Raw genomic sequence first — 24,775 nt, 5'->3', positions numbered from 1 at the left:
TGTAGAAATGAACTGGTGTGAGCAGAGGGATATGGCACAGAAAAAAAAAAAAAAGGAAATCTTTGGGCCTAAACTGCTGCCAATTCACCTGCAAATTATTTGAGAGATTACAACCTTTGAGATTGGGCCAGTTGACCTGCCCTGGGACAACAGGAAGAATGTAGACGCTCTTGAAGGGGCCTGAGTGCTCAAGGAGTGTCCTGTTCTTCAAAGTCTGCTTTATTCCCCCCTAGATTAACAAATTGGCACCCTACCTGGTATTGTGGAGTATAAGAAATGCAGGAAAGAGAGGGTCATTGAGTTTGCAACACGGTCTTGTGTTTTGGAAATGGCCATGGCAGTGTGAAGCAGGTTTGCTGGAGGCCTGCATGGAGACCCCTGGGGCTCTTCTCCAGTTTACCCAGAAGTACAGTGAGAAAGCAGTCTGACGACAAAGAGGCAACGTCTTGGGAGTTTTGATCATAAACTACCACCTTCTGATTGCAATCAAGATCAACCTAAAATGCAATTATGAGGCTTGTTAAGAAGAAAGGCAATTCCGGTGAGCTCTTGCTCACAGAGGCTCCCAATGCCCCCAAAACATTACAGGCTGCTATGGCCAAGGCTCTTGGTTGCCCGCCAGAATGAGAGGGTAAGACCACAGCTGAAAAGAGCATGTGTCTGGGAGACCCCATCCATGAGGATGAACCGTGGATTGCAGTGGAGACTCAGTGGAGCTGCCGGGACCACGAGATGGCTGCTAAAGAGCTGCCGGCCCTGATGACGTTCTCCAGGACTGTGAGTAGCCTAGCTGGAGGGGTGGAATTGGAACTCCAGGGACTTGCTGCTGCTTAGAATTATTGGACTTGATTTGTCACTGGCTAGAGTTGTTGGACTTGAAGCTACAGAGTTTGATGTTTGCCCTGGTTGTTTTAAATCTTGTATTGGTAGAATATGTCTTTGCTGTGTCCAATGCCATCTTTTGCAGTGTGAATGCTTATTCTGTGCCATTGTGGGTTTTGGGGGGAGTTTTTGGTATTATGGCTCAGTTAAAAGATCTTGGACTATGGTGATGGCATGAACATCATTGGAATTGATAAAAACTATGGGAACTTTTAAAGTTGGATGAATGCATTGAATTGTACATCATGTATAGTTATCAGTTTATGGGGGTCAGGGGCAGAATGTGGTGGTTTGATTCAGGTGTATCCCATAAACTTAGATGTTCTGAATGCTAGGTTCCCAGCTGATGGAGATTTGGGCATTAGCACTTTCTGGAGGGAGTGTGTTGTTAGGGACAGGCTTATGGGTATTGTCGCCGGTTTGGCACACTCTCCTGTTGCTGTTGTCCACCTTATGTTGGCCAGGGGGTGATGTCCACCCTCTGCTCATGCCATCGTTTTCCTCTACCATCGTGGAGCTTCCCCTCAAGCCTGTAAGCCAAAATAAATCTCTTTTTCCCACAGTTGCTCGTCTGGGTGATTTCTACCAGCAATGCGAACCTGACTGCAACACCTACCTACCCCACAGAACAGATTCAAGAGTCCAGAGAATTCCCACTGGTCAGCGGCTTCCGGATAGCTAGAGAGACGTTTAAGCCACCAGAACACTTTCTAAGGCATCAGACATGGAAGCTCAGGAAGTCCCAAACATGACAGTCCAGACCTGGAAGGACAGAACTCTGAGGGCACTGACAAAGATGGGGTGCTGTCCAAACTGGAAGGAAGGGGGGATCATGGTGAAACGCTGGTATGAACTGGGTTTCAGCTGATGTCCTGACACACTGTGTCACACCCCATGTCCCTAGGGCTGAGTCAGCTGACATGCTGAGCCCTTTTCTTCCCTGTTGCCCAGTGACTGCCTCTCCCAGAGCCACATATCCTTGATAAGAACCTTCCCAGGAAACAAAGGAATGCCCTTGACAACGTGTCAAGGGAGTAGAGGTCAGGCAAGACACCTGCTCTAGAAACTCGCCAGGAGCCCGGCTCACTCCTCTGCAGGGTGTCTACCTGGCCAAGGATCAAGTCAGAGCCACATACAGAGAATAGGTGTCTCAAACAGGAGCAGGTGGAACAACCATTCTGTCTCGGAGCACATCCTGACACCCAACCTCCTTAAGGAAAGCTCCCTGTTTCATTGTTCATAATGCTCTACATGTGACTTTATTTCTGGAGTCCACATTAAGTGTTCACAATAAAAGTTTCACATAGTAATACTGGTCTGGCTCTGGCCACGGGACGGGAACTGCAGACAAGAGCTGAGATGTGGATCGTTTGTATTACCATGACACAGGTGAATAACAAAATAAAACCATCAGAAGAAAGTGGCTCTGAGCTAGCTATATGTAGCATTTCCAGCTAATAAAACGCTATGGGAAGCTAGGTCAAAAAACCCTGATCAGGCCAAGCATTGGCGGCTTATGCCTGTAATCCTAGCACTCAGGAGGCTGAGGTAGGAGAATCACCTTGAGTTCCAGGTTAGCATGGGCTAGAGTGAAGCCCTGCCTCAAAAAAAAGGGGAGAGGGACTAGAGAGATGGCTTAGCAGTGAAGGCGCTTGCCTGCAAAGCCAAAGGACCTCAGTTCGATTCCCTAGGACCCATGTAAGCCAGATGCACAAGGGGGTGCATACATCTGGAGTTCATTGGCAGCAGCTGAAGGCCCTAGTACACCCATTCTCCATCTCTCTATCTGCCCACCCCTCAAATAAAATTAAAAACAACACTGACTAATGTGGAATAATATAGCATTCAAGTGACCGGGAACAGTTACATCCATCCAAAGCTGGCTCACTTCAGGCACCACAGCTGTACTTGCGCTCACCGAGAAATACCATTTCTAGCAGCTCAGTGAGAAACTGGGTCCCTGCTGTTGTATCATGGTCTTACCTGCAAGCAGATGAACGGAGTTGAAGCTCTTCTCCAGTTTACCCAGAAGTACAGTGAGAAAGCAGTCTGACGACAAAGAGGCAACGTCTTGGGAGCTTTGGTCATAAACTACCACCTTCTGATTGCAATCAAGATCAACCTAAAATGCAATTATGAGGCTTGTTAAGAAGAAAGGCAATTCCGGTGAGCTCTTGCTCACGGAGGCTCCCAATGCCCCCAAAACATTACAGGCTGCTATGGTCAAGGCTCCTGGTTGCCACCAGAATGAGAGGGTAAGACCACAGCTGAACAGAGCATGTGCCTGGGCTGCAGCTGAGCCAGAAGCCTCCTCCCTGACGAGTTGCCGAGGGGCTGGGAATGCCTGCAGCCTGCTGGAGAGGAAAAGTCCTCAATGGCCTTAGCCAGAGGTGATCCTGCAAGCTACATGGCCGGAGGTACCAACTGGCGCAACAGCGGCTTACCAGTAACGGCAGAAACACGGGTGGGGGAGGGGGAGACTGCAAGCCGGAGTCTCTTACTACTGCAAACTCCAGACACATGGGCCACTTTGTGCATATGGTTTTATGTGGGAGCTGGGGAACTGAACCCAGGTGGGCAAATTTTGCAAGTAGGTGTCTTTAACCACTGAGTAATCTCCCTGGTCCCCAATCACCAATTTTTTTAAAACATAAAATTTATTTAGTATATAGATGCACTAAAAACTCCTTAGTTTTACATCCTTAATACTATAAAAGGATTAAGGATATAATCGTATACAAACTAAATATAACAACCTTTGACTTGCAAAAATATCTTTTTTGGGGGGGGAGGAGTTAAGATAGGGTCTTGCTCTACCCAGAGTTAGTGTCAGGCTGGCCTCAAACAGCAATCCTACCTCAGCCTCCAGAGCGCTGGGATTAAAGGTGTGCACCACCACGCCCAGCTGGAAATATCTTTAAAAACGGTTCCTGGGCTAGAGAGATGGCTTAGCAGTTAAGGAGCTTGCCTGCAAAGCCTAAAAAACTCATGTTCGAACCTCCACGTCCCACGTAACCCAGAAGCACAGTGATGTGCATGTGTCTAGAGTTCACTTATAATTGCTGAAGGCCCTGGCATACCCATTCTTTCTCTCTCTCAAAAAAAAAAAAAAAAAAAAATTATGGTTCCCAACCCATAAAGGAGGAAACTGCCTTCCCTACCATTTGGTATGCAAGGAATTATTTTCCTAAACATAATGTCTTGATCAAAAGTACCACGTATGTTCCAGATATAAAAAAAAAATCTCTAATAATTAGTTCTTACTTTCCTACCAAAGCAATTGGAACAAAAATGACTTTTGGTAGAACTATAGATAATACAAAATAATGTTTAAATTGATAGGATAATTAAGACATTAAAGTCAAGTGTGGTGGTGCAGGCCTTTAATACCAGCCCTCGGGAGGCTGAGGTAGGAGGACTGCTGTGTGCTCAAGGCCAGCCTGGAGCTACATAGTGACTCAGCCTGGGCTACAGTGAAACCCTACTTTGAAAAACTAAAAAACAATTTTAAAAGACCTTAATATAGCATGTGTCCAAATTGGAGAAGTTAAATTACTCCATATTGTTTAAAATAGTTGTTTGAGATTTTGAGACAGCCTCATTCTGTAGCCCAGGCTGGCCTGGAACTCACAGATATCCTCCTGCCTCAGCCTCCTGAGTGCTGAGATTATACGCAGACCTAAACCACCATTTTATGCTTAGTTTAAAATATTCGTCATATGTGCTGAAGAGACGGCCCAGTGGTTAAAGGCACCTGTCTGCAAAGCCTAACAGCCGGGGCTCAATTCCCCCGTGCCCACAGACAGCCAGGTGCACAGAGCAGTGCGTGGATCTGCAGTTTGTGGGCAATGGCATGAGGCTGTGGTGTGCCCACTGTCTCTCTTTTTCTCCACTTCCTCCCACCCCCTCTCACCTGCAAATAAATAAAAGCATGTTTTAAAACTTAACTATTCCTTATATGACACATGACGACAGGTGACTTGTGTTCAGGCACTACGAGGTACCAAGATCTAAAAAGCAAGCTTGGCCATGCTCCTTTCTGCACGTGAACATGAAGCTCGGTCGAAATATTCCTCATGTAGTGCGTCCACTTATTTTTACTTATTTTTTTGAGGTGGGGTCTCACTTTAGCTCAGGGTGGCCTTGAACTCACGGTGAGCCTCCTACCTCTGCCTCCCTATTGCTGGGGTTAAAGGTGTGCGCCACCACACCTGGCTTATTTTTTGGTATTTTGAGGCAGGGTCTCACTCTAGCCCAGGCTGACCTGGAATTTGCTATGTAGTCTCAGGCTGGCCTCGAACTCATGGCGATGCTCCTATCTCTGCCTCCCGAGTGCTGGGATTAAAGGCGTGCGCCACCACAGCCAACTTGTCCACTTTTAAAAGGCAAGAAAGAAAGCATTACCTTGTGTTTCGCTGAGTGCTGGATGAGCTCTGTGATTAGCACTTTGTCCTGTTGCAACCTTCGCTTCATCAGCTTGGAGCAGTTGATATTAATCGCTTCCAGGATGTGGGATGTATTGTAGTCCACAAACGGCCGGCTGTCAATCAGTAGGACTTTTTCCGTGCCACTTTCCAGCAGGGCCACCAACCTCTCAGGAACAATTTGAGTTCCAGTCATCTCATGGGCCATGACAACAGCCAGTCCTCTTTTTCCACCTCCCTCTTTAATTCACCACGATGATGTAATGGTGGTGTGCTCAAAGGCTGGGCCACTCCATTGTGCTAAAGATGTATGAGGTCAGGCTGGTGGTGACTGGCAAAAGCAGAGTTAAACCCATTTTCAGCGAGAGCCCTCTGACTGAATGTCTTTTTCTCTTTGCCGCTGACGTGCTCTTGCAAAGGACTCCTTCCACAAAGCAGCTCCTCACATCTGATTCATAGAGATGACTGGGAAACCATGCCACAACAAAGGGCGCTTTGGGGCAGCCAGGGCATTACATCACCCTCTACCTTTGCGCGCTCTCTCCAACAGCTCTGCACTGGAAAGACAGACAGACAGACAGAATGAGCACCAGATTAGTCAGTGTAGGACTCATCACATTTACTCCACTAATCTAATGCCATACTCGATGCACTGTTTCATTTGAACAAACTAAAAAGTAGGCGTGGCTTCAGAAAAAAATGTATTCAAAAATGGTAATTAAGTTTTCCTTAAAATGTGAGAAAACAAGCCAGGCACGGTGGCACACACCTTGAATCCCAGCACTCAAGGAGGCAGAGGTAAGAGAATTGCTGTGAGTTCGAGGCCAGCCCGAGACTACATAGTGAATTCCAGGTCAGCCTGGGCTAGAGTGAGACCCTACCTCGGAAAACCAAAAAGAGAAAAAAGAATTGAGAAAACAAAAAATAACATATCCCAGAATTATAGTCACCCAGAGTCCATACCTACATGACTAAGTTAAGAGGGATATAAAAAGCAGCTTTAAGTGTTCTTCCAAGTGGTTTTCTTCCACTTTTTGACTTACTCCTTGAAAACAGCATATAGAACAGCCACGGACCAGGCTAGCAATCCTGTATTACCAGGACAAAACTACACACACACACACACAAACACACACACACACGTATAGTTTGTTTGTTTTTGTTTTTTCAAAGTAAAGTCTCACTCTAGCCCAGGCTGACCTGGAATTCACTATGTCGTCTTAGGGTGGCCTCGAACTCACAGTGATCCTCCTACCTCTTCCAACGCTGTGCTGGGATTAAAGGCGTGTGCCACCATGCCCGGCCAAAACAATATTTTTTTGTGGGGTGTATTACATTCCACAAATGGTCATGTGTTGAGAATGACTGCGATGAGCAGCCAAACACAATGGCACAAGCAGCAGTCCCTTGAAAAGAGAGGAGAAACAGAAGCTTCTATAAATCTGAGGTTTTTTGCGGAGGAAGAGTGGTAAAAATAGCTGATGTGCTTGTCAGCACCAACTGCTGAGATCGATCGGCACAGCTGACTCCAGCGGAGGCCGTCACGGCCAGGACCCGGCCTGTGGGCTACCCAGGGCCATCCTACTGACTGCGGGCTCCTTGATCTGCCAGGATTCCTCTGAACTTTCTCCTGCCACGTTCTCAAGAGAATCCCGGGCCCCAGCCTGAGACAATCTCACCTTTAGCCTTGGACTAAAGTCAATATACTTAAAAGTCAATATACGGAGCCGGTAAAGCTGGACCCACACTCCTTGTCCGTACTGAACCACGCTGTCATCAACCACTTCCTCGTTGACACTAACTGGAGTTTGGTGCCCAGACTTTGGGCCTGACCGCAGCCTTCAGTATTCCTAGATTCCTACCTACGCTGTCCTTGCTCTGCTTATGTGAAATTCCCTGTCTAAAACTAGACCTTTGCACTCGGCATTAGGCACCTAGAGAGTGAGCCCTTGATGAGTGTTGTTTTGTATCCTAGCTTACTTCCAGTGTGCTTTGTACATCTGATGCTTGACTTAACTATTATAAGTAAATTCCTCCTTGTTCCAAAAACAAGTTAAGATTCTATGTTGGGCGTGGTGGCTCACACCTTTAATCCCAGCACTAGGGAGGCAGAGGTAGGAGCATTACCATGAGTTCAAGGCCACCCTGAGACTATATAGTGAATTCCAGGTCAGCCTGAGCTACCGTGAAACACTACCTTGAAAAAAAAAAATAGGGGCTGGAGAGATGGCTTAGCGGTTAAGTGCTTGCCTGTGAAGCCTAAGGACCCCGGTTCAAGGCTCAGTTCCCCAAGTCCCACGTTAGCCAGATGCACAAGGGGGCGCACGCGTCTGGAGTTCGTTTGCAGAGGCTAGAAGCCCTGGCGCGCCCATTCTCTCTCTCTCCCTCTATCTGTCTTTCTCTCTGTGTCTGTCGCTCTCAAATAAATAAATAAATAATTTAAAAAAAAATAATAATAATACAGGGTCCATCAGTCACATTGTCTCCATACAAACATTTGTTCTGAGGACAAAACTGTCTAACTGAGCCAAGTCCATAAGCAAAAAAGCAATTATGGATTGAATGAAAAAAGGAAGGAAGTGTTCTAAAGATGTGCTGATGGAACTGGGCACGATGATACCAGCTTTGATCCCAGGACTCAGAGAGGCTAAGAAAGAGGAATGTGAGGTCCAGGCCAGCCTGGGTAGACAGTGACACTATCTGGGGGTGGCAGGGGGTTAATAAAGGTGCTTTGGATTCAAAAGATGACCTTGAGCAGGTGAAAGTAGCAGTAATCCACCTTCCTATACGTTCAGCTATGAGCTTCCTCAGAGAGCCGGATACACTTCAAAGGCACCTGAGAAGTCAAATCCTCCCATTTTACAAACCAGGTGTATTTAATACGTTATATTTCTACTTGTCTTCCAAAAAGAAAAGTTCAGCACATTTGTATATTTTTAAATTTTATTTATTTCAGAGACAGACAGTGAAAAAAAGGTAGTGTGAGAGAAAGAATGGGTGTGCCAGGGCCTCCAGCAAAGAAACTCCAGATGCATGCACCACCTTGTGACTCCATCTCTGATTTCAACTCAAGAAATCAGTCTAGGGGGTGGAAGATATGGCTCAGTAATTAAAGGCACTTGCTTGCAAAGCCTGATGGCCTAGGTTCAATTCCCCAGTACTCACATACAGCCAGAAGCCCAAAGTAGCTCATGCATCTGGAGTTTGCAGCAGCAAGAGGCCCTGGTGCATGTGTACACACACAAACACACATTTTCTCTCTCTCTCCCTGCTTGCAAATAAATAAAAATATTATTTTTAAAGAAACTAGAACAGATTTGTCCTATCAATTACCTATTAAACTTCTGCAAAGCACCCACAAAGCTGTAGCACTGAATAACTTCCTGTCTGGGGGCTGGAAAGATTGCCTAGTGGTTAAAGGTGTTTGCCTGTAAAGCCAAAGGATCCCAGTTCGATTCTCCAGGACCCATGTAAGTCAGATGCACAAGGGGGCGCATGCAGCTGGAGTTCATTTGCAGTGACTGGAGGCCCTGGTGTGCCCACTCTCCCTCTCTCATTCTCTCTCTCTGCTTCTTTCTCTCTGTCAAATAAATATATTTTAAAAAATTAATTCCTGTCTGCTCAGTGACACAGCTCACAGCAATGCAAGGTTCTCTACCAGAGGTCTAATTCCCAACCCATCTCTTACTACTGGGTTACCCAGTTTTCCCTCAGCACCTGTTCCCGTGATGGAACTGCACTGGGGAGAATGCCGTGACTTGTCCACGGGCGCCCAGAGGGCAGGGAGAGTAGAAACGTGAGACCAGGAGCAAGGGGCGGCCGATGAGCACGCCGAATTGGCTCCTCTCAACGACGAAACCGGGAGAAGACAATGCGGAGATCTGGGTTAGGAGATCGGGGACAAAGGGCGGAGAGGATGGCAAGCTCGCCCAGCCTGACCTAGGAAGCGCTCATCCCTGCTGCCCCTCAGCAGGCAGTTCTTCTGGGCACAGGCCGGCCAAGGCTACCCGGAGAATCAGGGTCGGCTGCGGCAGACACAGAAAGACTCCGTCCCTGCCCCAGGCAGGATCCACTCACAGTGACTAACGGGGGCTGCAGCTGAGGGAAGGGGAGAAAGCGAAGGACGAGTCACTGCGATCCGCGCTCGGCTGAGGGTTGCAAGGCCCTCCGGCTCCTTATTTACGCCCATCTTTGCTTTTCCGCAGTCTAACTAGATTTTGTAAGGAGCAGAGCCCTATCGAGGGTTTGTGTCGGGTGAGGGGCAACGGGCTTCACCTAACAAATTAACAGGTGGGCATTTTAGTTGAATCCCGCAGATGTGCTTCTACTACTTTTGAAAAATCTCCGCAATTCCTAATCATTCTCAAGTCTGTCAACGAGCTGAGATCAGGGACATATTTGTGATAGTTTTGTTAAAACCCCTGACTCGGGTCGGACTTAAAAGACGACACTAGAGAGGCGTGGTGGCACACATCTTTACTCCCAGCACTCGGGAGGCAGAGGGAGGAGGATCGCCGTGAGTTCGAGGCCACCCTGAGACTACAAAGTGAATTCCAGGTCAGCCTGAGCTAGAGTGAGACCCTACCTTAAAAAATCACAAAAAAAAAAAAAAATCACAATAAGAGTATGTCACTGCTTGTAAAACCACGAATCTAACAAACTACATGAAGTTCACGGAATAAAAAATTCTTGGATTGAAGCCAGGCATGATGGCACACACCTTTAGCACAGGAGACTCAGGTAGGAGGATGGCTATGAGTTCGAGGCCACCCTGAGACTACATAGTGAATTCCAGGTCAGCCGGGGCTAGAGTGAGACTCTACCTCAAAAAACAAAACAAATCTTGGTTTGCATCACAAGGACTAAATACATATAAATACAAACAACCAGAACCTGTTACCTCTTAGCCAGTTTATTTCCAATTTGATTCATATGGTCCAAAAATAAATCTAAAACTGTGTGCATAACACGTGAAGGTTATGTTTCAGTTATACTTGGCGAAGGTATTACAAAGTACAATACTGAAACCACAACAAATATCTTTGTTTTAACGTGCATGTGAAAATGCCCCTCGGGCTGGGGTGGTGGCGCTCACCTTCGAGCCCAGCTCCCCGAGGCTGCGCAGTACCCTGCTCAAGCTCTGAACGAGCCCAGCCTGGGCTACAGTGAGTTCCAGGTCAGCCTGAGCTACACTGAAACCCTGCCTCACAAAAACCAAAAAGAAAGAAGAGAAAGAAAAAGAAAATGTTCCTCATGCCTTGTCCTTTCTATGCCTACCTGATAACTACTCAACAGTTTCTTCTGATTTCTTCTAAAAAGATCTTTTTAGTGAATGCTGAAACTACATGTGTTGATTATTTTTCTCCTTTGTCCCATTATTAGTTTGTGTACTGACTTTACCACACTCCAACACATTTCCAGCCCATATGTATTGCTTTTGATTCTTGCTTTTTTTCCCCTACTTATAATACACCAGTTTGATTTTTTCAACATTTTAATTGGAAAGGGAGCCAATCTATATATCCATATGCTTTTTTAGAAATCCAAATAAAATATATAGAAACATAACCATAAAAGACCAGTCCCTCCTTCTCCTAGAATTGTATCTGCTCAACCAGCTCTTTACCAAGGTATCCAAACAACACGTCACAACAGTATGCATGTTCGTGACTAGCAGACTTAACAGAAAGCTCAAATGTGACAGTTCACAGCATTACGGAAGTCAGTTTCAAAGGACACTCAAAAGTCACCAAGGTGGTATTTATCCTATTGAAAGCTAACCCTTAACCAGAGCTACTAAACAAATAATTACAAAGCAATCTATCAGAAATAAAGTTTTTAAAGGGACAAAGATAAGAATGAGGCAGTATTTTAGTATAACAAAAATGACTACAAAAGTCAGAGAACAACACAGGCAAATCTTATAAAGAAATACCAATTCTGGTGTATTTTACAACCTAGCAAGCAATTCATGATTTGTTTTTTATAGCACTAACAGAAGCTGTATAAGAACTTCCCCCTTAGGGGCTGGAGAGATGGCTTAGTGGTTAAGGCACTTGCCTGCAAAACCTAAGGACCCAGGGTCAATTCCTCAGAACCCATGTAAGCCAGATGCACAAGGTGATACATATATCTGGAATTCCTTTGCAGTAGCTAGAAGCACTGGCATACCCATCCTCTCTCTCTTTCTCTCTGCCTCTGTCAAATATTTTTAAACATTTAATAAATAAATACACTTAAATATGTTTTTTTTTTAAATTTTGGGGTTTTTGAGGTAGGGTTTCACCAGCCCAGGCTGGCCTGGAATTCACTATGTAGTCTCAGAGTGGCCTCGAACTCATAGCAATCCTCCTACCTCTGCCTTCTGAGTGCTGGGATTTAAGGTATGTGCTACCATGCCCAGCTTATTTATTTATTTGCAAGCAGAGGCAGATAAAGAAAGAAAAGAAGAGACAGTTAAAGGAGCTCACCTGCAAAGTTTGATGGTCTGGGTTCAATTCTCCACTACCCACATAAAGCCAAATACCCAAAGCGGCTCATGTGTCTGGAGTTCATTTGCAGTGGCAAGAGGCCCTGGTGCGCCCATACTCACTCACTGTCTGCCTCTTTCTCAATAATAAATAAATAGAAACAAATAATAAATATATTAACAACTAGCCAGGCATGGTGGAACATGCCTTTAATCCCAGTACATGTGGGGTACAGGTAGGAGGATGGCTGTGAGTTTGAGGCCAGCCTGAGACTACATAGTGAATTCCAGGTCAGCCTGGACTACAGTAAGATCGGACCTCAAAAAATAAAAAATTCAAAATCTTCCCTCACCAAAACAGCTATAAACATGTTTTCTCTGCCCTGAGCTTATTTTCTTGAAGAAACCTGTTCTGACAAGTGACGGCAACAGGCGTCCCGAAGCAAGATGGTCAAGACAGTGTTCAACGTGGAGTCCACAACGGGCAGCAGGAGATGCAGCCCCTTCTCACTGGCTTGCACAACTGTGGAAAGCCCCCACTCAAATCAAAGTTTAGGCTATCTACACGAATCTCAACGACTCACAGATGGAGGCTGCAACAGGAGCTAACCCTCAAAGACTAACTTTCCCTTGAGACGCTGGCCAGCCTTTTATAAGGCCTTTGCTTCGGGACATGGGCCAGATCTATGAGCCGTTTCCCTGCGACGCTGGCGGCTGTGAGCAGCGCACTTGGGAGCACGCTCTCCTCTGAGCACGGCGCTGACCGCCTGTTTTTACCATCCCGGCTCCGCTTCCCGGAGCCCGCCCGGCCCTGCGCTGCCTCCTGCACCACCTGCCTCTCTCCCCGCCAGCCACTGCCTAGCCAAGCTCACTCCTCTTGCACCCAATGGGCTTCACTCATCCACATTTCATGTTTCCTCCTAGCAACCGCCCCCCACAAAAATAAAGGTCCTGTCCACGAGTACCTGCAATATGGAGGTGAGGTGATCAGGAGCCCTGGGAGGAAATCACTAGGCAGAGGCATTATGGCCAGGGGATGGTTTAATCTGAAAGCTGAGAAAGCATTTTAGAAAATATTCATGATAGGAGCTTGAATGGCTTAGCGGTTAAGGTATTTGCCTGCAAAGCCAAAGGACCCAGGTTCGATTCCCTGGGACCCACGTTTGCAGTGGCTGCAGGCCCTGGCACGCCCATTCTCTCTCCCTCTCTCTCCCCCTTTCTCTGTCAGATAAATAAATTAAAATTAAATATTAAAAAAAGAAAACATTCATGATAGAGGTAAACGGTGATGGGAAAGACGAATTCTGAATGAGCTAGGGCCCAATGGTGACCAACTGCAACCTAGTTTCCTTGAGCGCCTATTAGGAGGCGTGCTTAACTTAGTCAATCTACAAGTAGTTGCTGGACACCTCTGATGTGACAGGCGCTGTTGTGAAAATACAGCAGCAAGCAAGTAAATTGTAATCACAAAGGTACTGCCTGGTTATAAACTGAGGAGGCAACAGCTGGAGAGATGGCTTAGCAGTTAGGGTGCTTGCCTGAAAAGCCAAAGGACCCAGGTTCGATTCCCTAGTACCCAAGTAAGCCAGGTGCACATGATGGGGCATGTGCATGGAGTTCCTCTGCAGTGGCTAGAGGCCCTGGTATGCCCATTATCCCTTCCTTCCTCTCTGTCAAATAAATAATAGTTTTTAAAAATTAAGCAGGCAAGATTGCTTCCCTTCTAGAACTGCTCATTTAGTAATGGAATACTATAGCAGTCAGTGTTCTATTACTATAACAAAACACCTGAAATAGGGGCTAGAGAGAGGGTGTGGCGGTTAAGACATTCACCTGCAAAGCCGGGTTCAACTCCCCAGATCCCACATAAGCCAGATGCACAAGGTGACTTGTGCAAACAGGCGGTGCACGCGTCTGCAGTTCGACTGCAGGTCTTTGGCTCACAGTGTTAGAGACTGCCGCTCAAGATTCTAAGGCCACTGCTCTGAGCAACTCCTGCAGGCATAATGGCAATGGCCAGGGGTGTGTGCTGAAGCACAGTGTTTTTCATTCAGGAAGAAGCTGGGGTCCCAGTGCCCTTCAAAGGCATGCCCCCAGTGACATAAAAACTACTAGAGCCCACCTTCCATAGACTGGAATGGCTTGACTGAGTGGAATGACAATACTGGCCAAGGTACAATGAATCAGGAAAATGCCAGTGTAAGATGTGGCCAAGACTTAGTCTTCAGAATTGTAGCTATATTTAATTGGAAATGATGTATATCTAGGCAATTAAATTTTTAACGTTAGCTGGAGAGATGGCTCTGTGGTGAAAGGCACTTGCATGCAAACATGAAGGCCTGGGTTCAATTCCCCAGTACCCACATAAAGCCAGAAGCACAAGGTAGTGCATGTGTGTGGAGTTCATTTGTAGTGGTTGGAGGCCCTGGTGCTCCCATATTCTTCCTCCCTCCCTCTCCATCAAATAAATAAATAAAATATATTTTAAAATTTTTATTTATTTATTTATTTGAGAGCGACAGACAGAGAAAGAGGCAGATAGAGAGAGAAAATGGGCATGCCAGGGCCTCCAGCCATTGCAAACGACACTCCAGATGTGTGCACCCCCTTGTGCATCTGGCTAACGTGGGTCCTGGGGGATCGAGCCTCGAACCGGGGTCCTTAGGCTTCACAGGCAAGCGCTTAACCGCTAAGCCAACTCTCCAGCCCAATAAAGTATTTTTTAATGTTTAAAAATTGTTTAACTTTAGTATGAAACGTGTGCACGCGTGTATGCGTGTATACCCACACACATACATAAGAACTTTGGTGCAGTTTCTTCCTTCAACACTGCACAGGAAGAGGCTGTGAGGCTCTTAAGTCAGTGCCTGTCAGCTGACATGAATTCAGTGCAATGTTTCTACCCCATGACCCCAAAGTTTCTACCTAATAAGAGTCTTGATGTGTGTAGGGAATGTAGTAGGTATACTATGTAAGTTAGCCATCTCTCCAGCCCAGGACATGAATTCTTCTGTTTGTTTTGGTTGGTTTGTTTCCATGATAGGGTCTCATTCTAGCCCAGGCTAACCTAGACATCACTCTGTAGCTCAGGCTAGCCTCAATTCACGGAGATTCTCCTACCTCAGCCTCCCCTCCCGAGCGCTGGAATTAAAGATATGCACTACTACAGCTGCCCTACACTCTTAAATAACAACGTGTGCGAAAAATGTAAAAATCAATTTTATTTACCTTTGGATGTGTGGTGCTGGGGAGTAAACCCAAGGTCTTGGGCCTGCCTCACACACTCCACCCTGTGCTGTACAGTCCCAGCTCCCCACAACATTGGATGTTAAAATCACACACTTGTGACTAAAGACCACAAGCGCGTCTCGGGGCTCAGAGGAGCGGGAACAGTCAGTTCAGTGCCAGGGTTCCTAGCTACAAATCACACATAGCCATGGCAACTCCGGACGATGGCTCCACAAGCAGCGTGGCAACTGTTCCCGATCATTCCTGCTAAGGCTGGGATTTCCCAGGCTGGCTGTGAAACAACTACCTCTACTTCTCCCAGCCCACGGTTCAGCAGAAGCCTCCTGTAGGGCTCAATATTCTAGCAGGAAAGGAAGGAACGTAGGTCAAGCGGCAGGGAGACAGGCAACCTCAGCATCGGCGACGTCATCGCTGCAGCGGCGCACGTGCCCACGCACAGACTGGGCCCTGGGAGCTACGGGACAAGACAGAAAAGGGGGGACAAAAGAACCCCAGCCCACAGGGGAGGCAAGGAAAGCAGACACTGGCAGCCTCCAGTAGCAGCTGGAAGGACCTCACCCCTTGGTTACCTGTCCATCCTTCCCCTTAATTTGTCTCCAGGTCATCATCTAAGTTGAGGTGTTTTACTTCTCTGTTCTAAGAAGTGTGGCTGTTTCCCCAGATCTTGCCTGCTCCTCCCTATTCGTCTTAATTTCTTCACAATTAAAACCAAGCCTATCCTTCTAAGACTAAGTCCTTTTTACTTAATCTTCTTTTGAGAACAGTGGGAAGACAACGAAGGCTCTTGATGTACTGCTATTGTAACAACCAAGCACAACTGCTTGCTATTTATTTAAGAGAGTGAGAGATAAAGAGGCAGAGAGAGAAGACAGAATGGGCACTCCAGGGCCTCCAGCCACTGCAGACAAACTCCAGAGGCGTGCACCCCCTTGTGCATCTGGTTTACATAGTCCTGGGGAATTGAACCTGGGTCCTTTGGCTTTGCAAGCAAACGCCTTAACTGCTAAGCCATCTCTCCAGCCCAAGCACAACTGTTCTTGATGGTTTTAAGAACATCACCCATGAGTTAAAATGTTTGAAAAACTTTAAATTTTTTTTAAATATGAAAGAAACTGTGTGTGTGTGTGTGTGTCGGTGTGTGTGTGTCGGTGTGTGTGTGTCGGTGTGTGTGTGTGTGCGCACGAGCTACAGTCACATGTAGAAGCCATAGAACATCAGGCTGTGAGTTCTTGCCTTCCATCTTCTCTGAGACGGTTGAATTGCTGAATTTTGACTGATGGTGCCAATGAAAATGGCCCTATCTTATTAACTTATTCCACCAAAATAACATCTGAATATATCTTAATGCACTATTTTGTCCCTGTGCAGATGAGCTAATATTAAAGCAAAGTGAGCATTATATACAGGTTCAAGTTTGGGTGGCTCATGCCTGTAATCCTAACACTTGGAAAGCTGAAGTAGGAGGATTGCTGAGTTTGAGGCCAGTCTGGGCTACAAAGAGACTCTACCTCAAAAGAGAGAGAGACAGAGAGAAGAAAGAGAAGAGGAAGGAGAGAAGAGGAAGGAGAGAAGAGGGGAAGGGAGGGTAGGGGAGGGACAGGGCATGGCAGGGCAGGGCAGGGCGTGGTGGCGCACACCATTAATCCCAGCACTTGGGAGGCAGAGGCAGGAAGATGGCCTTGAGTTCAAGGCCACCGTGAGACTCCATAATGGATTCTAGGTCAGCCTGAGCTACAGTGAGACCCTATTTCGAAAAACCAAAAGGAAAAATGAAAGGTTGAATGGAGACAGCTATTCTGGTGCTGCGTGCCCATAGCCCATAACCTATAAGCGCTCAGAAGCTGGGGCAGGGGTCATGATTTCAAAGCCAACCTCAGCTACATGGTGAGACGCTGTCCCAAAAAAAGAAAGGAAGGGAGGGAGAGAGGGGAAAAGAAAAGAAAAGAAAAGAAAAGAAAAGAAAAGAAAAGAAAAGAAAAGAAAAGAAAAGAAAAGAAAAGAAAAGAAAAGGAAAAGAAACGAAACGAAACTAGAAACATGGCTCAACAGTTAAGAGGCATTTTCTTGCAAAGCCTGATGGCCTGGATCTGATTCCTCAGCACCCACGGAAAAAGCCAGATGCACAAGGCGGCACATGTGTCTGGGGTTTGTTTATACTGGCAGCAGACCGTGGCATGGCCATTCCCTCCCTTCCCCCCTTCCTCTCTTCCCCCACTCCCCTCTTTCTTTCTCTTTCTCTCTGCTTGCAAATAAATAAACTTTTTTAATTACCCCAAATAAGTTTTCATTTAAAAAGTACTTTATTTATTTGAGAGAAAGAAGCAGATAGGGAAGTGAATATGGGCATGCCAGGGCTTCCTGCCACTGTAAATGCACTCCAGACACATGCACCACTTGTGCATCTGGCGTCATATGGGTGCTGGGGAATCAAACCCAGGGTGTCAGGCTTTGTAAGCAAGTGGTTTTAACCGCTGGATCATGCTCCAGCCCTTAAAATGAGTTCTAATGTAGTTCTACGGGATCCCCCAGCGGGGCACAGAAGCATAAGCACGGCTGAAGTGCTGGGAGAGAGCTTGGTAGACAAAGCACTTTCTGCGTGAATGTGACAACTTGCCTTTGGGTCCCCAGAGCCACGAACAAGCCAGACAGTAGCGAGCATTGTAATCCCGGGGTTCCTACAGCCAGATGGGAAGAAGACAGGAGCACCCCCGGAAGCTTGAGGGCGAGCTAGTGTGGCACACACAGTAGCAAACCTCAGGCAGGTGGAAGGCTAACATGGAGGCCGTCCTCCAACACCCACACGGGAGCCACGGCATGTGCATGCCCACACTCACGTGGTCTGTCTCTCTCCTCTCTCTTTCACACACAAAAGATTCTTTAAAAAAAAAAAAAAAATTCCAGGCATGGTGGCATGCTCCATTAATCCCAGCACGCAGGAGGCAGAGGTAGGAGGATCACAGACTGAGACCACCCTGAGCCTACATAGTGAATTCCAGGTCAGCTTGAGCTAGTGTGAGACAGTACCTCAAAAAAATAGAAAAAGAAAAGAAAGATTAAAGAGGAATTGTTCAATTATAAATGCCTAAACAACCATGCTACAACGTGCAGGGCATTCGTATGTGTTATGAATATAAAGTGGCCCCCGAGATGATCGTATGTTGCGAAGGATGCAGTCATTGAAAAGTAATTGGATTATTGCCATTTTAGAGGTAGGAGGATTAGGAGTTGAAGGCCATTGTGGATGGATAGTGAGTTTGGGGTTAGCCTGAGCTTTTGAGGCCCTGTCTCAAAAGATAACAACAAAAACACTGCCAAGCATGGTAGCCCATACCAGAATTTAGAAGGCAGATATAAGAGGATCCACAAGTTCAAGATCAGTCTGGCCTGCACAGTGAGTTTCACACCAGCCAGAGCTACATGGTAAGAACCTTTTTTTTTTTGTTTTGTATTTTGTTTTTCAAAGTAGGGTCTCACTCTGGTCCAGGCTGACCTAGAATTAACTCTGTAGTCTCAGGGTGGCCTCGAACTCACGGCGATCCTCCTACCTCTGCCTCCCAAGGGCTGGGATTAAAGGCATGCGCCACCACGCCCGGTAAGAACCTGTCTTGAAAGAAGGGCAGTGGGGGAGGAGTGAATCACGACAGTTCTCACAATATGATGAAATTATAGGGAGGTGGTGAAAAGGAGAAGGTGGAGCCTAGTTGGACAAATAGGTTTCTGGGAGATGCCCTGGAAAGATATAAACTTATTCTTGGCCATGACATGAACATCTTTCTCCGCCAAAGTCCTACTATGACCTTTGGGCCTTGTATAGACAAGGGCACCAGCACACCAGTGGCTGAAACCTCTGAACTCCAATCCTTCCTCCTTTTGTTGTTTCTCTCACACAACAAACATTCCACACATAGAGCAAGGTTCCTTTCCCAAACTTATAAGGAAACTATTACAACTACAACAAACTTGTCACAAGGAAAATTTTATATAAAGCAGACCATAAGATTAACCAAGTATATAAATAATGGCTTAATTAGTAAAAGACATCATTTTAACATCTTTAAAATGTTAACCATGGCATAGACTCCAAGAATAACACTCACAGGGCTGGAGATATTTAGTGGTTAAGGCACTTGCCTGCAAAGCCATAGGACCCTGGTTCGAATCCCTAGGACCCATATTAGCCAGATGAACAAGTTGGCACAGGCGTCTGAAGTTCATTTCCAGTGGCTGGAAACCCCTGGCACGCCCAGTTCTTTCTCTCTCTCTGCCTTTTTCTCTCTCTCTCAAATAAATAAATGAATAAAATGCTTAAAAATATTTTTTTAAAAAGAATAACACTCATAGCTAGGAATGTAGCTCAGCTGACAGCTGAGGCGCTTGTCAGCATGATCCTAGCACTCCAGAGGCAGAGGCAGGAGCAGCAGAACTTCAGCATCATCCTTGGCCACACAGGAGGCATGAGACCAGCGTGGAGTCTCCGTGAAACCCTGTTGCAAAACGGGGGTGTCACTGGGGAAAGGCTCAGAGGCTAAGAGCACTTGATGCTTGAGTACTCGGCCTCCGCTGGAGACCACCGAGTCCAACTCTCCAAAACGTACATAAAAAGCTGGGCTTGGCCATGCATGCCCGTAACCCGAGCCCAGAGGGCTGCAGTGAGAAAAAGACACCCGACATTCTCTTCCGGTCTCTGCAGGTACATGCATGAAGCGTCTGTATACACATGCATACGCCACACATCACACACACACTCTACACACACTTGCTAAAAAATGCTCACAAAGGGCTGGAGAGATGGCTTAGCGGTTAAGCGCTTGCCTGTGAAGCCTAAGGACCCCGGTTCGAGGATCGGTTCCCCAGGTCCCACGTTAGCCAGATGCACAAGGGGGCGCACGCGTCTGGAGTTCGTTTGCAGAGGCTGGAAGCCCTGGCGCGCCCATTCTCTCTCTCTCCCTCTATCTGTCTTTCTCTCTGTGTCTGTCGCTCTCAAATAAATAAAAAAATTTTTTAAAAAATGCTCATAAAGCACTACTGTTTAACCCTCCCACTGAACACATTCTGAAACAGGCCCAAGGGAAACGTGTCACCACGTGTCAGCATCACACAGCACACGTAACAGAGGTCAGCAGCATTCCAGGTATGACACAGCACAGACACGCAGCCTGCCCCTCACTGCTTGCTTGTTTAATCTGGGGCTGTGGCCCTTACGTAATGTGCAAAACTCCAACAAGAAAAATTACTTGGGTTAGTAAAACAGACATGTTCAGGGCTGGAGAAATGGCTCAGAAGTTAAGATGCTTGCCTGCAAAGCCTCACGACCCTAGTTCGATTCCCCAGTACCCATGTAAAGCCAGGTGACAGAAGGTGGCGCAAGCATCTGGAGTTCATTGGCAGTGGCTAGAGGCCCTGGTATAGCTATTCTTTCTCTCTCTGCTTCTAACTGAAGAAAAAAATATTGATATGTTCATTTATTGAGTACCAACTATGCTCAACTTAATATAACATAACATCCTCTGTTTATCTGATCATAAGAATCACTTAGGAACCCAAATCTGACTGCTTGAACAATGCTCGCATCTCAATATAAAGTAGCCTTCATATTCATGACCTCACAGTGGTTGATGCTGCCTACCCAAGACCTGAATAACAGGAGGAAAAAGAAATAATGACATCAAAATAGAAGAGAGAGGCTGGAGAGATGGCTCAGTGGTTAAGGGCACTTGCATACAAAGCCTGAAGGCCCAGGTTCCTGATCCCAGGACCCATGTAAATCTAGATGCACAAAGTAGCGCATGTATCTGCAGTTCATCTGTAGTGGCTAGAAGCCCTTCTCATTCTCTCTCTCTCATTGCAGATACATAATTTTTAAAAGAAGAAAACTCCTGGGCTCCAGAGTCGGCTAGGCAGTTAAGGTGCTTGCCTGCAAAGCCAAAGGAACCAGGTTCGATTCCCCAGAACCCACGAAAGCCAGATGCACAAAATGGTGCATGCATCTGGAATTCATTTGCAGTGGCTGGATGCCCTGGCACGCCCATTCTCTCTCTTTCTCCCTCTCTGCCTCTTTCTCTCTCTCAAACAAATAAATAAATATGATAAAAAAAATTTTTAAAAGAAGACATGTTCTCTCTCATATGTGGATCATAACTACAAATGACTGGACTTCTGTGTGAGTAGGAAGAAAACTCAGTAGCAAAGGCCAGTAAGCTAGAAAGGAGATATAAAGGGGACAGAAAGGGAGGGGGGTACTTAATAGGATGGTATTGTACATATGTAAGTAGAAGAACAGATTATGGGGGTGAAAAGGCCTAAGTGAGGTCAGGGGAAGAGATTGAGTAAAGAAAAGGTGGAGGGAGGGCTATTCAAAATCTAAGAGGATATAAATAAGTCATATGTAAACCTAATGTTTTGGGCAATGGAACACATAGGAGCCATAGGATTGTTACTAGAAAATTTTCAGTGCCAGGGATGGGATACCTTCCAGTGAGTTGTTGGCCAGGGAGGTCACTGATGCCCCCAAAACATTACAGGCCATTGCCGAGGCCCTTGGTTTCCCACCAGGAATAGATGGTAAGACCCTATTACTGAAGACTCCACATACTTGGGCTGCAAGGCCACTGAGAAATCCTGCTGGAGCTGAGCTGAAAGCCTCCTCCATGTAGACCAGCTGACAGAAAGCTGGAAGAAGCCATTCTACATGCATTTCAATGGGGGAGAGAGAGAAATCACCAGTGAAGATACTCAACAGTGGACAATGGAAGCCTTATATTTGGCCAGCCAGGCCAAATGAGCCAATGGGTGCAATAGTGGCACATCTGTCATGGTGGAAACCAACTACCCTCTAATTGGACTGGAGGCCCGCTCCACGGGAGGGAATAGATCCCTGATACTGATAACCTACAACAGAGGTAGTCATGAACCCTAGGGGTGTAATGTCTGCTGTTGTCTGGCTAAATGTATATACTATGCTTGCCCAGAAAGCACTTCTCTTAATGATCATACCTTTATATTAATGCTATTCTAACTTTTGGTTAGAGAATTTTCTCTTCTCAGATAGCAGTGACCTTGGAATGACTCAGAAGGCACCATGGTGCTGAGAAGAAGTGACAGAGGAGTGCTCAGGACTGAAATATCTCTATCACACCTTCCATGGCTCAGGGTCCATTGAGGAAGACATGGCGGAAAGAATGTAAGAGCCAAAGGAAGGGTAGGACTCCTTACAACATGCTCCTCCAGACACCAAATGGCCTGGATATCCATGACCTCACAGTGTCTGACAATACCTACACAACACCATCATAATGGGAGGAAAGATCATGACATCAAAATAAAAGAGAGACTGAGAGGGGGAGGGGATATGATGGAGAGTGGAGTTTCAAAGGGGAAAGTGGGGAAAGGGAGGGAATTGCCATAGGATATTGTTTACAATCATGGAAGTTGTTAATAAAAATTAATACCCCCAGCCGGGCGTGGTGATGCATGCCTTTAATCCCAGTACTCGGAAGGCAGAGGTAGGAGGATTGCCGTGAGTTCGAGGCCACTCTGAGAATGCAGAGTGAACTCCAGGTCAGCCTGAGCTAGAGTGAAACCCTACCTTGAAAAACCAAAAAAAAAAAAAAAAAAAAAATTAAGAAAGAAAAAAAAAGAGTGCAGGTTAGAGAGATTGCTTAGTGGTTAAAGCAGTTGCCTGAAAAGACTATCAACCTGAGTTTGATCCCAGAACCCACATAAAGCCAGATGCACAAAGTGGCGCATGCATCAGGAGTTTGTTTGCAGTGGTAGGAGGCCCTGGCATGCCCATGCTCTCTTTCTCTGACTCTCAAATAAATAAATGAATTAAAAAGAAAGACGACTCCTAAGAACAAAAACCTCACTGGACAATGTGAAAAAAAAAAATAGGGCTGGAGAGATTGGTTGGTGGTTAAGGCACTTGCCTGCAAATCAAAGGACCTTGGTTTGACCCAGGACCCATTTAATCCAGATGTACAAGGTGGTACATGCGTCTGGAGTTTGTCTGCAGTGGCTGGAGACCCTGGTGTGCCCACTCTCTCTGTCTGTCTGTCTGTCTGTCTCTCTCTCTCTCTCTCTTTTTTTCAAAAAATAAAGTTTTAAAAAAATCCTGAAAAAAAAATATCCTGATACTACACAGTGAATTCCAGGTCAGACGGAGCTAGAGTGAGACCCTGCCTTGATTAAAAAAAAAAAAAAAAAAAAGTGGTGCTAGAGAGATGGCTCAGTGGTTAAGGCGCTTGCCTACAAAGCCTAAGGACCCAGGTTAAATTCCCCAGTACCCATGTAAGCCAGATGCACAAGGTGGCACATGTACCTGGAGTGTTTGCAGTGGCTGGAGGCCTGGGCACACTCATTCTCTCTATATATCTGCTTCTTTCTCTCTCTCTCTTATTCTCAAATAAATTAATAAAATATGTTTGAAAGTAGTGTGCTGAGCCGGGTGCGGTGGCGCACACCTTTAATCCCAGCACTCGGGAGGCAGAGGTAGGAGGATCACTATGAGTTCGAGGCCACCCTGAGACTACAGAGTGAATTCCAGGTCAGCCTGAGCTACAGTGAGACCCTACCTCGCAAAAAAAAAAAAAAAAAAAACAGAAAGAAAGAAAAGAAAAGAAAATAGTGTGTTGGGCATGGTGGCACATGCCTTTAATCCCAGCACTCGGGAGGCAGAGGTAGGAGAATCACCATGAGTTCAAGGCTACCCTGAGACTACCTAGTGAATTCTAGGCCAACCTGGGCTAGAGTGAGACCCTACCTCTAAAAACCAAAACAAAAAAAAAAAAAGGTGGGGGTAATAATTCACAGCAGAATTAATAGAAATAATAGAGGACTATAAAAATGTAATTAATAGAGGATTCTGGCTAATCAATAATCCTGAACCTTGGGTGCTCATTAAACTTATCTGGGAATTCTCAAAGGTCTCAAGAAACCTCAGACCAATAAATCAGAATCTGTGAGGAATCGGAAGCAGTTCTGCGGTCTTCACACCAACAAGCAGAGGTTGATTCTCTCCCTTCCAGGGAAGAATACAAAAGAGAAGACACGGAAATGCCAAGAGAAATTCCATGACACTCTCTGTATTGTGGTTCAGCTGGCCCGTCATAATGTACTCCTTGTGCCTGGAGTTCTGAGTACATTTTTAGGTAAGAGATCAGGTTCTCCAGTGTCATCACCTCTATAGTTTCAAAAACAATGACGGCACAAACCAGTCCACATGCTCCAATGGGACAAGCAGAATATCCTGGGGCAGAAGCTGCTACAGCCTACTGAGGGAGTTTATGGCTGAAATGATGAGATTTCGGGTATGTCTTCACCATATGTGAGATGCGAGCATACCAGGAAAAGGACTTTAAAGGTTGGAAGGAGGAGACAATGCAGCTCAGAGTTCTGCAGTTATGAGCACAAGTGAAAGAAATTGCACCACCCAGGAATTTCCCAGAGCTGAGACACGTCACCCTTACCCTGTCATACAGCTCTTTGGAATTCCTCCCCCGTCCAATCCAGTAAACTTCATTTAAGCAAGCGATGATGGGTGCGGGTATTAGGGCATCCACACCCTTCTCAGTCAGGTTTACTCACAGTATGCCTTATTGACACACAACAGGAGAAACACCAGGGAGTGTTCGTTCAGCTATCTCCCTCACACGCTGCAGCTAGTCCATGGGCCATTCACTTATTCAGGCTTCTCTATATAGCCCAAGCTGACCTGGAATTCACTATGGATTCTCAGGGTGGCCTCGAACTCATG

At 46.2% G+C, this 24,775-nt stretch overlaps 1 protein-coding gene across 1 annotated transcript in view; it reads right to left on the bottom strand.

Annotated features, from left to right (window-relative positions):
- The window catches only part of Dusp16 (dual specificity phosphatase 16), a 91,033-nt gene that overhangs the window by 43,614 nt on the left and 22,644 nt on the right, over nt 1-24,775 (bottom strand). The window contains exons 2-3 of the mRNA XM_045139707.1: nt 5,287-5,863; nt 2,866-3,004 (exon numbers count right to left, since the gene is read on the bottom strand). Coding sequence (XP_044995642.1) covers nt 2,866-3,004; nt 5,287-5,514 — 367 coding nt within the window. The 5' untranslated portion in view covers nt 5,515-5,863. The remainder of the gene's footprint in view (nt 1-2,865; nt 3,005-5,286; nt 5,864-24,775) is intronic.

This window comes from Jaculus jaculus, chromosome 23 (assembly GCF_020740685.1).
Source record: "Jaculus jaculus isolate mJacJac1 chromosome 23, mJacJac1.mat.Y.cur, whole genome shotgun sequence".
Classification (NCBI taxonomy): domain Eukaryota; kingdom Metazoa; phylum Chordata; class Mammalia; order Rodentia; family Dipodidae; genus Jaculus; species Jaculus jaculus.
This window is presented reverse-complemented; position numbering and strand designations above follow the sequence as displayed.